Genomic DNA, 17,721 nt, shown 5'->3' with positions numbered 1-17,721 from the left:
ATCTGATGCTAATTTCACATACAGGAAGGTTGGTCACGATGTTACACAGCATGGGACATAATTCTCTGAAAAAGCAGTAGTGCTGGGGCCAGGAACTGCACTTGTGTGGATGCGCTTTATTTCTGTGATTACCTGGGTCAGTGTTCTAAGTGATTTTTTTTTCTTTTACTATACTTGTAAGCTTCTGCCTTTCCAGACGTAACTATTTTCTTTTAGTGATTTCTATTTTCTCTTGAAGGTTTTGGTTATTGTGGTAAAATATATAAAACTTTTAACCATTTTTAAGTGTAGAATTCAGTAGCATTATACAACTATCATTTCTAAAACTTTTTCATCACCCCAGAGACAATTAAGCACTAACTCTCCATTCCTCTTCCCCTCCAAGCCCTTGGTAATCTGTCTCTGAATTTGCCTAGGTATTTCATATAGCTGGAAGCATATAGTATCTGTCCCTTTGTGTGTCATTTTTTTTTTTTTTCCATTTTTAATATATTTTATTGATATTTTTACAGAGAGGAAGGGAGAGGGATAGAAAGCTAGAAACATCGATGAGAGAGAAACATCGATCAGCTGCCTCCTGCACACCCCCCACTGGGGATGTGCCCGCAGCCAAGGTACATGCCCTTGACCGGAATCGAACCCGGGACCCTTCAGTCCGCAGGCCGACGCTCTATCCACTGAGCCAAACCGGTTTCGGCTGTGTGTCATTTTTGGGTGGACAAAAGGTTTACAGTTCTTCGTATGAAAAATACAATATACTTTTGCCTGACCAGTGTGGCTCAGTGGTTGAGCGTTGACCCATGAACCAAGAGGTCACTGGTTCAATTCCTGGTCAAGGCTCCTGCCTGGGTTGTGGGCTTGATTCTCAGTAGGGGGGAATTCAGGAGGCAGCTGAGATCAATGGCTCTCCCTCTGCGATGTTTCTCTCTCTAAAAAAAAAAAAATCAATAAAAAATTAAGAAACTTTTGCATATTCCCAACTGTAAACCCACTTTTGCCAACCCCTATATTCTATGTAGCATTTTGTTTACCATCTGTTGGCTAGATGGTTGTTTCCCCTTTGGCTATCCTATATAATAAAGATGTAATATGCAAATGGTCATTACATGGTGAAGCATAACCAACAGACCACCTAACAACTGGATCATGGATCAGCAGGAGGGTGGGGCAGCGAGATGCAGAGAGCTACAGGAGGGAGCAGGGCAGCAAGCTATGAGGGGGGTTGGAGGGAGCTACAGGAGGGCAGCAGTGAACTACCGGTGCACGGATTCGTGTGCAGGGCTACTAGTGGTGAATAATGCCGCAACAAAGGGCATGCCAAGTATCTGAATCCAGGAGTGTAATTATACTGGGTCATATGGCAATTCCATGTTTGGGTTTTTGAGGAGTTGCCCAACTTTTCTATAGCAGGTATAACATTTAATATTGCCATGAGCAATGTGCAGGGTTCCAACTTCTCCATTCTCATTTGCTTTCACTTTGAATTAGATTTTTTATTAGTTGATGTGAAGTAGTAGCTCAATGTTGTTTTGATTTGCATTTTCCCTCATGACTGAAAACTTTTCACTTTCCACCCACTTAATAGAAAATATTTAACTACAGTTGATAATTTTGGATGTTAACATTTTAACTAATTAAAAAGTTACCTATCTTAATGACCAGCTAATGCTTTCATTTGGGGAAAAATAAAAAAGCCTATAGTGACACACTGGAAATACTTTGTAATCAGTGTATTAAGGAGACATTCATACATTTCAAGAATTGCTTAAATTCTGATATCCAGATTTAAGCTTGTGAACATAGGACTTTAAACATACAATTAAAGCTATTCATAATTTGCTATACTACCAACATTAAATTACAGTTACTTTGGAGCATAAGTTAAATGGTTTAAAGTAAGCCTGTAACATACCTAAAACACACCTTCCTATCTCATACATGCAAATTACTTCTCCATGTAAAGGTTTCATCACTCAACTTCTTCTAAGTTAGCCTACTCCAGAAGTCACTACTCTAAGGCTTATGGTCCAAAGAGAAGGGGAAAAAAATGTAACCAAGGATTGATAGTTATATATAATAATTAAAAAAAGATGGCACCACAGAAGGGAATGCAATTCTACAAGTGCAAGCCCTCAAGAAGCAGATTATGATAAACCCCTTCTTTGGAAAGGTATCATTACTATCATTGATACCACAGGTTAAATTATATGGCATGCCACCTTCAAGTAACAGTTGAGGCAATAGAATAAATGCAGAGGCATCACAATGAATCCCACTTAATACAACTATACAAACTAACACTTCTCTACAAATTAAGTTCTTTGTCTGACTGCCAGTTAAATACAGAATTTTAACTTCGTAGCTTAACAATTAAGGGTCACACACCAAAGTCAATACATATATCTAGCATTTCAGTCTAAGCTATTCCATATACATAGCCAAAATTAATTACAAAGTATGGCCTAGCAAATGCTAGGGGAATTTTTTTTACAGGTATTAAACTTATCTTGCACACTTAAGTCATCATACATACAGGGCAAAGTCAGAGCTTTTATATTTGAGTTTATTCTTCATTTAACTTTTAAAACACTACTATACTTGAATATTAAAACAGAAACAATAGCAAGTAGTGAGCATATTATGGTTACAGTCCTTCACTCATTCACTACTGTGTATAAAATGCCAGCAGTGAGTGTTATTCACTGGTCCCATTAAGAGGTCTGACACTGAACACCACCCCTAGGATGATGTTCATCATCCTCATATGCTTCTCCATTGTAATGGCGCCGTCTTTCTTGATTTGGATCAAAGTCTACCAGTTCTACCTGGTCCATTTCATCAGTCTCTTCTACTTCCTTCCTTTCAGGTAGGAGTTTTTCCAGCAAAGAGAGTTTATCAGGAGAGAGAAAGCCATTCTCAGGAAAGTTTACCTATAAAAAAGGGAACTTCTATAAGTTTGATTTGATTTACTTCATCATTAGTTCCTTGAATTAGTCAACCCATTTCCCCCAGGGAAACATGTAACCACAACCCTATTTTTCAGTGAATTTTCCCATCCCAGGTTAGAATACATGCTCTAAAAGGCACAGCATCCAGTGCTCTAAACTACAGTTTAGGGCAGATGGCACAAGTAAGGTCTTTTTAAAAAATAATGATTCTAGTAAAATTGCACTGCAACCACCATTGTTCTATTCAGCAAATACATTATACATGAGAATCCTTCCTAAAACACATCTTATGAACCACCCCATTAACCAACCAACCACTGTATTTTGCTAAAAATCCACAATAGTTATTTTAAGTTCTTCTGCTGAACTTTAAGATCTCAGTTATAGCCTTGTAACCTCTTCCTCCACCAATTTTTAAGTAGCCAAATGATGTAAACAAACTCAATCCCAACTTGACAGAAGTATTAGATACATGTATTTCTTCCTGGATAAGGGAGAATAGAAATTTGATGTTTCTTGACATTCAGAAAATGTAACTGTTATCAGATTTTAGTAAGTAATTACTCAAATATTCCTAGAGTACTTTATAGCTTACCTTAAATTCGATGATTAGGCGACCCTTTTCATAAGGTCTACGATAAATTGGCATGCCTTCATTTAATACACACTTGATATCTCCATGCTTGACAATCTGACCTAAAAACATTGAAGGCAGGTTCTTCTTTAAATACAGCCACATTTTCATGAAATAGAGAAAATAAAGAACAGAGAAAAATGTCCTAGCTCATTGACAGGAGGTGAAGTTATGTGAAGCAACCCTTTTATTTTTCATTTATGGGTTTTCTTGAGGCTTCCAAAAAGGAGCCAAGATCATACAATTTCAGTTTAGCTCATGAATGGGATATGTAACTGAGCAAGTAAAATATCCATTTCCTCATGCCTAAACAGGCAGACAGTGAAAATAAATTACTATAATAGAAAGAGAAGCTCATCCATCAGTACCTTACCTGGATGAGAGGTGATGACTATGGTTCGGTTGTCAAGAGTAGCTATTGGCTTTTGGAAGCCACACAATGCTTCAACCAGCTGTATGTCCATACACATGAAAAGGTCTTCTCCTCGTCTATATTAATATAAATTTAGCACATACTTAGATCTTTCAAATCACCAATTATTGTAAGTACTACAGCAGGCAATTGTTTTCTTAATAACAGCAAAGTATCTTTTACAAAGGTGTCCTCTCTTCCCCGTTCTAAAAACAGAGCTGAGAACCAGGAGCAGCAAATATATGGAACCTGCCAGCCCCATTTCCTGGACAAGGCTTCGGAATCCTTACCCACACTCTAGGTAGTCTCTACCATTTACCATCCCTGAATTGTCCCATCACCTAATTTTAAATTTAGTTGCTCACATAGAGAAGAAAAAATTCTAGTAACAGTGAGGCTAAAAAAAAAGCAAACATATATTAGGGAGATTATAAGATGAACAGACCTCAGCTGGGCCCTGGATTATAGGCTCTATGAAATTTGATGTACATAAATTAATATAGTGCTTGGCACATTATGAACATAATCTTTTATATTTAATAACAGCCCATTTCCTCTCTTGATGATTAGACTTTTTTGCTTTTCCAATCCATATTAATAACAGGATACTCTCCAGAAAACCTCCTGAGGATTCACCTCAAATGAAGGCATTAAAATCCCGAGTTTAGCCTTAACCGGTTTGTCTCAGTGGATAGAGCGTTGGCCTGCGGACTGAAAGGTCCCAGGTTCAATTCCGGTCAAGGCCATGTACCTTGGTTGCGGGCACATCCCCAGTGGGAGGTGTGCAGGAGGCAGCTGATAGATGTTTCTCTCTCATCGATGTTTCTGATTCTCTATCCCTCACCCTTCCTCTCTGTAAAAAATAAATAAATTTTTTAAAAAACCCTGAGTTTAGCCCTAACCGGTTTGGCTCAGTGGATAGAGCTTCGGCCTGCGGACTGAAGGGTCCCAGGTTCGATTCCGGTCAAGGGCATGTACCTGGGTTGTGGGCACATCCCCAGTAGGGGGCGTGGAGGCAGCTGATCGATGTCTCTCTCTCATCGATGTTTCTAACTCTCTATCCCTCTCTCTTCCTCTCTGTAAAAAATAAATAAAATATATTTAACAAAACAAAACAAACCCCGAGTTTAATAGCATTTTCGATTGTAGGAACACTTGGGAGAAATGTTCTATTATAATTTTCTTAAAACCAGTTCCTTCAGATGTAAATCCTGACAAGATTTATTAGAACCCCAATTCAGTCTGTTTTAAAGTCAGCCATGGGTATGTATTTGACATATTCACTGTTTACCATCAACTTTTCTTGTGCTTCCCTATAAGTTCATTGTAAATACTATTAAATATTTCACAGCAATAGGCCTGAATTTACAGATTTTAATACAGATGGTTCTAGATACTTATTTACAATTAAAAGCAACTGGACATATTGAGAACTCAAGGATTTAAAGTGGTGAGAACTTTAGGGCACAATTTTGTCTACGGAAGTTTTCTGTAATCCACCTGGTTTATTATATTCATGCAAAACATCATCTAACTGAAGTATATTCTTCAAATTCCAGATTAGGTAATCAATTTACCTAAATTTGGACAAAAAGCTAAAATCTGATCCTTTCTGTTCTTAGTCTCTTTCCAGATGAAAACATTATCGATTAACAACATTTTAGAAAAGATATACACAGCCTAACTCTCCCACTATATTTTTCCAGGGTGTTTCTAAGAAGTGTATGTTCTAAGAGTAATGAAAAGCTCATTTAAAAAAACACTCCAAGTATGCATGATGTCAGTTTGAGTAGTTGATTAAAATTTTTACCGAGTGAAAACAGCATGGTCCTTCTGATCTAAAACAATGATAATATCTCCTGGCTCCAGTCCTGGTTCCTGGTCTCCTTCACCATGGAATGTTATCTTCTGGCCATCTTTCATGCCTAAAAACAGAAGGTTAATTTTATACTTTTATTTAACATCCAACTAAGGTCAGAATCTCAATATATTAAGAAACACAGATGCATGTTTGTGCATAAAAAAAGCAAGTTCACGTTTTTGTGGGTGCTAAGGTTTATAAAGATGACTAAGAATGCCGACATTAGACCAGTCCAATTTCTTACTTAAGAAAGGTATCACAGAGAAGAATACAAACTCTAGAAGCAAACAGATCAGGCCTCAAGTCTCAGAGCTGCTATTTACTACCACCAGCTGGATTATCCCAGGGAAGCAAGTTGCTTAACTCCCAATCATCAACTCTCCCACACAGACCTACCTCATGAGAATTGTTGAGAGGATTAAATAAAAAGGCCCATGCTGGCAACAAATCAGTGATGGCAAACATAACCACAAATGTTAACTATTCCAATGTCATTACTTAACTTAAAAGAACCCATATCAAGTTATTCCTATTAAGCCTAACAGTAACATAAATCAAGACTTTTTTATCTATTGTATTAGCACTATTTACATATAGGAAATACAGGATGTCCCCCCAAAATGTATGCACACACTTTGAATAATTATATAGACAGTGTTAGCCCTAGCTGGATAGCTCAGTTGGTTAGAGCGTTGTCCCGATGTGCCAAGGTTTAAGGTTCAATCCCTGGTCAGGGCATATACAAAAGCAACCAATAAATGCATAAGAAAGTGGGACAACATATTGATGTCTCTATCAATAAATAAAATAGAAATTAAAAAATGTTTTTAAAAAAGGCAGTGTTTATTAAAGGCCAACTTATTTTATTGAGAGATTCCCTCCCTCGTACCTCTGACCCATATATTTTTAGTTCAGCGAGGCCTTAGACAACATCTCTTTAAACTTAACTCATGTAATGTGTTTGCAGATTATACTACAGCAAATTTCCTGAACCAATCAGTGACATCACCCAAAGAGAACAATTTATGGGAAAAACTAAACCTATATTAAACCTATATAAACACAGCCAGTACAATGGATATCTATATATCAATCCAGATCCAGCAGTTAACTCATGACTAATATTTCATATATACCTTCATCCTTGTCCAACCCAATATCTGAAGCAAAATCCAGACATGAATTAACCCACAAATACTTCAGTACCTCTAGAAAAATATTGCAGGGCTTACATAATGTAGATGTATGTATTAATATGAGATATTCATAATATTAATAGTTCCAAATCAGTATGTACAGTATAATACTAGTTGCAAAGTCTGAAGATTAGAACATTTACTATTTCAGAATAGCAAAATCAGAAAATTTAATTTACTCTGGAGTTATATACATTTCTAAAAGAAGTTATATAGTTATAACTGAGCCCCAGAGTCAGAAACCTACAGGTAGGTTTACAGTCTATAAAAAAACATTAAAAAACATATTTTTATTGATTTCAGAGAGGGAAGGAGGGAGGGAGAAACATCAATAATGAGAATCATCTATGGCTGCCTCCTGCATACTTCCCACTGGAGGTTAAGCCCACAACCTGGGCAGGCGACCTTTTAGTGCATAGGTTGACCAAAACATTTTAAAAAGCACTATTTTTTTGTATTTTTGGATTTTTTAGAGAGAGGGAGAAAGACAAACATCGATGTGAGAGCAGAACATCAATTGGCCATCTCCTGCACGCTCCCCATCGGGAGCTGAGAACCAGGAGCAGCAAACCCAGGCATGTGCCCTGAGAATTGAACTGGTAATCCTTCAGTGTACAGACCATGCCCTAACAACTGAACACAGGCCAGGGCTAAAAAAGCAGTATTTTTAATCTAAGCTCTTACAAATCAATAAAAAAATAACACATTTCATTAGTTTAGAAAAATTTCAAGGAAATAAATTAAATTCACCCAAATCTCCTTCCCCCAAGTCCTTTAAAGTACATATATTCTTTACCCTAGCAGTTCCTAAGGAACATGTGCAACAATTAATTACAATTTAAAAAGAGGTAGAACTAATAATTTTTAAAAAAATATATTTTATTGATATTTCACAGAGAGGAAGTGAGAGGGATAGAGAACTAGAAACATCGATGAGTGAGAAACATCGATCAGCTGCCTCCTGCACACCCCCTACTGGGGATGTGCCCGCAACCAAGGTACATGCCCTTGACCGGAATCGAACCTGGGACCCTTCAGTCCCCAGGCCGACGCTCTATCCACGGAGCCAAACCGGTTTCGGCTAGAACTAATAATTTAATGCAAGTGAATTAAATTCAGAACACCATTTAATCATTTACTGATGTCAGTGTTATAGTAAATGAGGAGATTCTTAATCTATTCCTTACAAATGTGCAAAAATGTCTGGGTGGAAAAATTTTTACTATGTAGTCAAGATATCTCTAGGTGATAAGACCATGTATATAACCCTATTGAAAATCATTTTTAACAACTCTAAAATGTAAACAATCTTGCCATTGCACTCAAGAATTCAGAAGTGGCTGAGAACTCACCTTTATCAATATGAACTTCTAGAATCTTCTTCTCTCGAACTATCTTCCTTCCGTTGCAGCTTTTACATCTATCTTTAGGACTGATCCTTTCCCCATGGCCCTGGCACTCCATGCACACAGACTGAATTTGCTGAACCATTCCAGGTCCTATCTGATGAATTCTTATTTGCATTCCAGTACCTCGGCAATTGGGACAGCACTCTACTGCTCCTTTCTTACCACCTCGGCCTAAATAGTTTAAAAAGAAATTAAATTATGTTTGAACTTAGTGTCGGACACAATGATGAATGTTTTAATAAGATAGTTTTAATAGACACAACACTTTATTAACAGCTGCAAGTGTGATGAAATGCTTGTCCATCAAGAACTACAATTTAGCCTTTTTATTTCATAAAATACAGCTGCAGTCAGCTTGTTATCTATAAACATTGACTGTTGTTTTCCCAAAGAACCATTTTAGAATTGTGAATTTTAAACGCGCTCCCAAATCACAATTCACGGGACATACTTAATCTGTGAGATAAGAACATTAAGGAGTTTATTCTCTTCAGAAGATACCATATTTCCAACAAATAACTTGTATTTATAAAAGGCTTAGAGGATCAGAGCCAATAACTTCTCTAAATGCAAAGAAGTCACTGTTTAAATCCTACTACAGATTATGAAGCCATTGGAATGATTAAGTGTTAGAGATAATATGAAGTGCTCATTTGAACTATGTTGAAAAAAATGACAGTACCTTAAATTCCAACTGCATTAAAAATCCTATATAATAAAAGACTAATATGCAAATTGTCCCCACAGAGTTCAACCGACCAGGAATTAGATATGTGCTGACCACCAGGGGGCGGCACAGAACATGACAGGCTTCGGCAACGCAGCGCTGGCAGCAGCAGTGGAGGTGCTGCCAGCCCCAATGGGCCCTTATGAGTGCGGGACTGCAGGTGAGCGGGTGGCATCAGGCCAAGGCGGGTGCAAGCAGGGGCCCAGATTGCCCTGCCAGTCACCCCCCAGATTGCCCCTGATCGTAGGCCAGGCCTAGGGACCCTACCTGTGCACTAATTTCATACACCGGGCCTATAGTATACACACAAAACAGTGCACACATTTTGCTAATATACTGATGGTAGGTATAGGTAGTTCTTTATATTTGCACTCTCCAATATTTAGGCAGTGTATTATTCGTCAGTTTTGTATCTTCAGAAAGGCTTTATTTCAATTTTCAGTTAATTTAAGATTTTAGAAGACCATACCTTCACATTTGTCACAAATCACATTCTTTTGTAGAGCTAGTTTTCTCGTTGCACCATTATATAAGTCTTCTAAGGTTACGGAGAGCTGATGCACAACGTTTTTACCTAGAACAAAATAATGCTCATTAAAATCTAAGATGTACGTACCTTGTTTGTGTTCAATGTACCATCAAAATGATAAATAATAATAAAAGATAAGGCTCACAAGGTACATTTGTTAAGTACCTATTATATACATAGAATGTTGGCCACAATACCCACACATAACCCTCAAACTGTAATTTCAGATGAGAAAAATTGGGTGAGATTAAGTAATTTGCCTAAGAATGTAGTTGTGGCTATCTTACAAATTATGGCAATCAAAAGGATGAACTGCAAAATCAGTTGAGAACCAATGCCATTTACAGAGGCACATTTCATAATAATTATTTCCAACTACATTTCTGTCCCAATATATTCTTTGAATCTTTCACTTACTATGATATTGAGCAACATGGCCTATTATTTCATCCAAAAATTCTTCAGCACACTAAGTTCCAAGTTACAACCAATCAAGATTGGCTGGGGAAGCTGATGCATTTATTCAATCTCCATAGAATATCAATTCCTACTTCTACATGAAGTAGGAATAGCACATTTACTGCTTGACTAGCACTTTATCATATCCTTTATCATAGTGCTGTCCAAAAGAACTTGCTGCAGTGATAGTAACGTTTTATATTCATGCTATCCCACACGGTAGCCACTAGTCACATGTGGCTATTGCAGATGAAAAACCGAATTGTCTTTTTTAATGGATCTAAATGTATTGTGGCCAGTAGCTACAAAGGTGTGCTATAACTCATTTCAGAATAGGAAGTGGAAGGTAGAGATCATATGAGGACACTGAGGCTACAGAAATGAAGTCACCTGTCAATGGTTAATATGTTCCCAGCTAATAATTCTTTCACAAGGACTTCACCCACCACCAAACAGTATTGCATTATGCCCAAGTGAAAACAAGTTCTCAAACTCTTATCTGCACAATATGCCTGTTGTGAACATTTTTAGTTTCCAATGAAGTGTGAAGCGCCATTAACTATATCCTTCTGCTCCTAGCTTCATCTTTGGGTTCTATATCACAAATATAGCCCCATACAGTTGGTTCCAGCATGTTGAAAGCTGCCTTTCTTACTTTAACTTTAAAGTTTTGAGTATAAAGAAGGGAAAAAAGCTTATTAAATCTGATTAAGCAAGTATTTTTTAGTGTCCCACACAGAGGCTTTCATTGATCTAAATCACATAGAAGAGTTTACCAGTCAATTCATTATTAAAAAGATAATTATAAAAACATATCCCTTTCCTTTCAGGAAAAACTAAGTAAACAATTTCTAGTCTTTCTGAATTTTAAAAAGCTCACAGTGAAATTTAATGGCTTCCCTATTCCTTCTAAAATGGACTCTAGCCATTGGCCCTTATTTATGTAAACTATACTGGGAACAAATGAGATTGACTCTGACCCGAACACTGTTTTCCTATGAAGAATATTTCTACAGCCAGGAAACGGCATTTCTGATAAATGTTAAGGGCACATATCAAGATATAATAAAGCTGAAGCAAAATTAAACAGATAGCAGGCTATTTGTAAGTAAAGAATCTATGTTCCAATCCTGACTACTGATACCTTGCTGTATAACCTGGAGGGAAGTTTAGGTTTCTTTAACTCACTTTCAACTGTGTACCTCCCACTAGGTTGGGGGGTGTCAAATAATATTTTAAAAAGGGCTTTGAAAATTATGTTCTTATACTTTGTTCCTTTAATTAATGTTTGACAATCTTTTTCTTAAAATATAATTTTATTGATTTTTTACAGAGAGGAAGGGAGAGGGATAGACAGAAACAACCATCAGAAACATCGATCAGCTGCCTCCTGCACACCCCCTACTGGGGATGTGCCCACAACCAAGGTACATGCCCTTGACCAGAATCGAACCTGGGACCCTTCAGTCCGCAGGCCAACGCTCTATCCACTGAGCCAAACCAGTCAGAGCAATGCTTGACAATCTTATTGAAGTTTGTGTCCCACTGTTCAAGAGCTTTAGAAGCACTCACTTGTTAGCACCTGGTCTAGATAATTTTAGTTACATCAAATCTTATTTTAAAAAACTATACCACAAATAAAAATGGCAGTGTACAGTTTGCAAAATTATAACACGTAAAACAACATTTAAAATAGATGAATTCTCAAGAATTTGCTTTGACCAAGGGGCTACCGTGAATTGCTGCATATAGACTGGATTATTCTTACCTCTCCTTTCTCTCTGCATCCTTCCTCCTCCTCCAAAAAACATATCAAAGATGTCCATGGGGGAACCAAAACCACCACCTGCTCCACCTTCCTTAATTGCTTGTTCTCCTCCTTTGTCATATAATTCCCTTTTCTTTGCATCAGAGAGCACTTCGTAAGCTTGAGAAATCTGTTTAAACTGTTTGAGAAAAGAATAAATCTCACTTTAAAAAAGTATTACAAAGCATAGCTACTACACTGGACATACTCAATTTCAGGTTGTTATGGAACTACCAAACACCTGGCCAAAAAAACTACTTAGGCTACGTTTGAGTATGAATATACAACTTGCCTTCTCTCCTTCATTTGGATTCTTATCAGGGTGATACTTCAAGGCCAGCTTCCTATAAGCCTTTTTCAGTTCTTCCTGGGTGGCATTGGGTTTGACCCCTAAAACATCATAGTAAGTAGTTTCTTTCACCATTTTTGACAGCCTGAAATTAAAAAAAACACCAAAAAAACAACTATTTTAACTGACTTTCAACTGGTAGTTTTAATTCGTTAAATCATAGATATGGCCGAGAAATCTGTTCTTTGCCAAATCTGATTATAAAAACCCTGCCTTCCCTGAACTTCAGAGAAGGTAACAATTCCTTTGATAATTCAGCAATAAATTCTAACAGATTAAATATAAGCTAATAATTATCAAGGAATAATTCAAAAGCTTCCTATAGCAGCTGCTTCCCATTCTCCCACACGAAAGCCTCCACACTATCTGGGTTCTTCCTGTTTCCCGTCCCCAGCAGTGACAGAAGGAATCCAAAGGAGCACTAACAGGTTCAGTCCACCGGTTATTACATTACCATTGTCTCTGGTAAATATGACAAGACACACACTCCCTAGAAAAAACACATTTGGGTACAAAGGGACAGGGAGTGGTTTATGAAACGATTTATGGCAATCCTAAGTATGTCTCTCAGTTACAGGACTCAGTGCGCCTCCACACAGACCGCCGAACCACTCGCTCCCACCAGCCAGCGTAGCTAAAACGTCGTTCGGTGTCCCCCTGCACTAGGCGCGGATCGTTGAGATTTCCTTCCTCCTCCCCCCCCCCCCCCCCCCGCTCACCATGGAGAAAAGGGGTGGGAGAAGCCAAGGCCGCAACAAAGAGGAGGGGAGATCGGAGGAGCGAAATCGCGGCCTCCGCCCCGCTCCTCCCGCAGCCCCTCACCCTAAGCTCCTTCTGCGCTTGCGCGCTGGGTCGCCCACCCCCAGGGAGCGCGGGGGAAGGGGGCGCAAGGAGGAAAGCCTGAGGCGGCGGGTACTGGAGACCCCGGGCTGGATGGGGGGCGGGAGCAGCTTTGTGAAAGGTCTCAGGCCCACTCACTACGTGCCGGGGATGGCTAGCCCTCCCCCCTAAAGGGGAATCGTGGATCCTGGAACCCATAACCCTCCCGCCCACGCGGAGCCAACCGCCTCCCGACCGCGGCTCCATCCAGCTTCCCGGCGCCACCAATGGCGCCGGCCTGGGGTCGAGGGGAGGCGCCAGGGCTGAAACTCACCGGTGAGCGGGCCGAGGCAGGCGTGGAGGAGCTGGAAAGAGCGCGTTGCTGCGCGCAGCTCAGGCAGCCGCCGCTCCTCCACCTCTCACCGAGCGTTCTGGAAAGTTCCGCCCGGCGCGCCGCAGCCGTCGTCTTTTGTAGCCGAGCCCAGACGCGTCACCCGCAGGAAGTCCCGCCCCTCCCGCCGCTGCCACCGCCCCGCGGTTACCCGGGCAACGGCGCGGGGGCGCTCGTGCTGGAGTGGGTTGTGCCGAACAGCCTTGTGGGGTTGGGTTCCTAGTGCTCCTGGAACTTTCTGGAGCCTTTTCTTCCACCCGGTCGGTCCAAGAGGTCGGGATTGTCAAGCGGGGACAGGGATTGCCCAGGAGCGTTGCAACTCCGGTTCCCAAATCAGGGGGGCGGCCGCCGCCTGCGAGGACGGGACCGCGGGCGGGTGCCGCGTGCAGAACGGGTGTCTCGCAGAACAAAGCCCTGCAGCGCTTCCACCCCGGTGGCGCCTCATTTGCCTCTTTCGGCGACTCTTACCGGCTTAGTTTTTGAGCGCTGAGGTTCTGGGAACTGCTGAGCAAGAAACGCTGAGCAAGATGGGCCTGGGCCCCAGAGCAGTCTCACAGGCCTTGGATCTTGTTCCTTTTTACACTCAGCCCCTGACCTGATAATGCAAACTGCGAGGTTGGAAGAGCGCTTTGCAAGTCCAGACTCCTGTACACACGCTGTCTGCCTTGGGCCTTGCAGCCTCCTATACGTTGGGCTCAGGCCAGCGCCAAACCAGAAACGTTTGAAATGTCTTTGGGCAAACGGAGGGCCGTGAACTCTTCTCTGGCCGGGTGTTCACTTGGTTGGCTAGCGGGAGACACAGAGTAGCACCAAGAGTGACTGACAGATTGTTTTATTTGATGTTTTAAGTACCACCAGTCTGTGAACCCGGATCTACAGTGCAAAGTGAGTCTCTGGGCTTTCAAATGTAGGGAGGGGGGCATATTGGAAAAAGGGGACCGTTTTTCTTATTCATTAACACAACAAACTCAGGAGTACTATCTGGCTCCAAGGAAGCTGAAATTGAAAAAAGCCGGTTCACATTGCTTAGATTTTAGTAGGCAGCCGTACACGTCAACGAACTGTAAGTGAACCCCAATACAGAGGTTAGCAGGGGAGAGGCCCCTGCATATTAATCTGATGGAACAGGGAAAGCTTCCCTGGGAAAGTGGTAGTTGAGCTGAGTTTTGAAGAAGGGAGAAGAGCTTTCGCAGCAAAGGACAAAGTACTTTGCTGATGTCAGTTTTATAGTAAGTGAGGAGATTCTGAATCTATTCCTTACAAATGTGCAAAAATGTCTGGATGGAAAAAGTTTTTACTATGTAGCCAAGATCTCTCTAAGCTATCTAGGTGGAAGTATATGATGTTTTTAGGAAATTGCAAGCAATTGGATATAACCAGACCTAAGATATCTGAAATAGCAAGGCGATGAGGCTTCAGAGCCAGTTGGGGTGTATCTTGCTAAATTCAGGATTCTGAACTGGACCCTGGAGGCACCCTCATGTGTATCTCTTCAGCCTTATCTCTTTAAATTGTGTGCACCAGTTGCACTGAACTATATTCAGTTTCCCAAATGCACTTTTTCACCTCTCTCTGCTTTACTCTGGCTGACAAACACCTAATTTTCCCAGTCTTAGAAGTTATCTTCTCAAATGCTACCCCTGGTATAAAGTTGTTTGTTTGTTTTCTTCTGCTCAGCAGTTACTGAAGGTCTAATGTTTCCTGGAAGGGCACTAGGGTTTGTTAATATAAAAATCACACAAGTCATGGTCCCTGTACTCAAGGAGTTCACCATATAAAGAAGTTGAGGAATATACCCCAACAAGATAGAGTATAGAGGTGCTGAGTAGGGAAAATTTGCACCATCTAAATAAATATTCCAGGTTGAGAGACCAACAGTTGTGAAAGCATTAACAATTAAGAGAAAACAATAACTACACACTGTTCATGTATTATGTAAGCATTATAGTTCTAAAGTCCATACTTGGCTCTAACGTTTGTGAATCTAACACTGGTTAAGCATAACACTTCATAATAGCAAAACACTTCAAGAGTTTTCACGATAAATATTGCCATGCCTCGTGTTCCTTAAATATAGCCACGATTAGTGTTTCTTTTTGCCTGAGGGGCCCAATTGAAATTCCCACAGCTTTTAGAAAGATGGAAGCATGATAACAAACATGAAGATACCTTCTTGAGACCATCAACATAAAGCCATGAAATATGATATTGGAAATACTTTAAAAATTTGCAAGCTCACTAAGTGAGCTTAATTCTTTATTAAGAATAAAGATAAGGGGTATACAAGTTGATTTTTTTAAAAAGGAAAACTGTACTTATTTGCTTGTATGTGCATAAAATATTTCAGAAGGATACCCCAAAACTTGTAATATGGTTTGCCTGTGGGGGAGAGCTGGGTATTGGAGAGAGGCAGATGGGAGGAAGACATATTACCAAATAACCTTTTGTGACTTTGGAATATTTAACGTATTTGAATGTAGTACTTATTTGAACATTAAAAAGATCATATGATCTGTTTGACATTTTTTTCCTCATAGAAATTTATGTCAATGATGCTGAAAATATGTCCTGATGAATATTCTGCCTTAACATTTTTAAGAAACATTCTTATTTACATAAAACAGAAAAAGAGTAACAATAATTATGTGATTTTTTTTTTAAAGAAATGGGATCATATACATGCTGCTTGTTCCTTGCCCTTTTCACTTAATTTATTGTCATCTTATCATGTTCAGATAAATAAACCTACCCTATTTTTAACGACTTCATAGAATGTAGGATGCACGCACTATAATTTAACCATTGCCCTATTGATGAACATTTTGGCAATTGCCAATGTTTTATAAACAGTGTTAAATAATAGATATTTATTGTTGAGAAATTCTCAAATCCATCTTTGGGCATTAATGCAAGTATTTCTGTAAGACGGACATCTAGAATTGAAATTGTTGAGCCAACGTAAATGCAGATTTTAAATTGTAATAAACACTTTTCTTTAACAGTTCGTATTGCTGCCAGCAGTGTGTGAGTGGGCCTTGCCAATATGGGGGATTTTATTTTTTTTAGTCTTTGCTAACCATGGAGATTAAAAAGTGGTATCTATTGTTTTAATTTGAATTTCTTCAGTAGTGTGGTTAAGCATCTTCTAAATAGTATTTATCAACTCTTCTTCTGTCAGTGGTCCTTCTTGTTATTTGATCATTTTTCTGTAGTGTAACTCCACTATTTTAATGTTATGTAATAGCACCTTTATATTAGGGATAGTGTGTGTGCATATATACACTGAGTGGCCAGATTATTATGATCTCTGAACGCATAATAATCTGGCCACTTAGTGTATATCCTATATAATAAAAGGCTAATATGCAAATTGTCCCCTCGACCAGGAGTTCGACCAGCAGGCAGACTGGCCAACCGCCCATATCCTCTCCCCCTGGCCAGGCTGGCCGGACCCCACCCATGCACGAATTCATGCACCGGGCCTTTAATATATATATATATATATATATATATATATATATATATATATATATATATGCATGCCATATGAAGGTTTTAATTTTTATGTAGATACATTAAAATTTTTTTAAATTGATTTTTTGGTCGCTTCTTGTATGTGCTCTGACCGGGGATTAAACTCACAACCTTGGCATATCAGGACAACGCTCTTACTAACTGAGCTACCTCGCCAGGGCTAAATTTTCTTTTTTAATTTATTGTTTTTGAGAGAGAGAGAGGAAGAGAAACATCTATTTGTTGTTCTACTTATGATTCGTTGGTTGATTCTTGTATGTGCCCTTGATTCTTTTTTTTTTCCCCTTGATTCTTGATGGAACCCGAAATCTTGGGGTATTGGAACAATGTTCTAACCAGCTTAGCTATCCAATGAGGATTAGATAAGTTGCGACACTTTCTTTTTGGCTTTTGCATTTCTCCTCCTCCCTTCTTTTCCCCTTCTCCTTCTCCTTTATTTGTTATACATAGAAAGCCTTCACAAATCCATTATAAATATATCCTCCCAGGTTTTTCTCTAGTACTTTTATGGTTCCATTTTTTACATTAAAATTTTTAGTCCACCTGAAATTTATTTTGGTGTAAGGGCTGAGGATTATTTTTAAGTAATTGAGACTTATTTTTGTCCAAATGGAGGGCTAGTTTATCTAACACTATTTTAGTACTT

At 39.3% G+C, this 17,721-nt stretch overlaps 2 protein-coding genes across 2 annotated transcripts in view; one reads left to right on the top strand and one right to left on the bottom strand.

The window, feature by feature from the left end:
* Window positions 1-1,476: 1,476 nt before the first annotated feature.
* DNAJA1 (DnaJ heat shock protein family (Hsp40) member A1) lies at window positions 1,477-13,746 on the bottom strand. The gene is made up of 9 exons (XM_080670688.1): window positions 13,485-13,746; window positions 12,275-12,416; window positions 11,944-12,121; window positions 9,657-9,761; window positions 8,404-8,631; window positions 5,805-5,919; window positions 3,956-4,071; window positions 3,544-3,644; window positions 1,477-2,930 (listed from the first exon to the last, which is right to left on the bottom strand). The coding sequence occupies exons 2-9, from the start codon at window positions 12,404-12,406 to the stop codon at window positions 2,712-2,714; spliced, it is 1,194 nt and encodes a 397-aa protein (XP_080526814.1). The 5' UTR covers window positions 12,407-12,416; window positions 13,485-13,746; the 3' UTR covers window positions 1,477-2,711.
* A 562-nt stretch (window positions 13,747-14,308) lies between these two features.
* The window catches only part of APTX (aprataxin), a 48,934-nt gene continuing 45,521 nt past the window's right edge, over window positions 14,309-17,721 (top strand). Inside the window, exon 1 of the mRNA XM_080670681.1 lies at window positions 14,309-14,426. The gene's annotated coding sequence lies outside the window, so the exon portion shown is untranslated. The remainder of the gene's footprint in view (window positions 14,427-17,721) is intronic.

This window comes from Plecotus auritus, assembly GCF_963455305.1.
Source record: "Plecotus auritus genome assembly, chromosome: 5".
Classification (NCBI taxonomy): Eukaryota; Metazoa; Chordata; class Mammalia; order Chiroptera; family Vespertilionidae; genus Plecotus; species Plecotus auritus.
The sequence above is the reverse complement of the archived record's forward strand: the minus strand, read 5'-3'. Positions and strand labels throughout refer to the sequence as shown.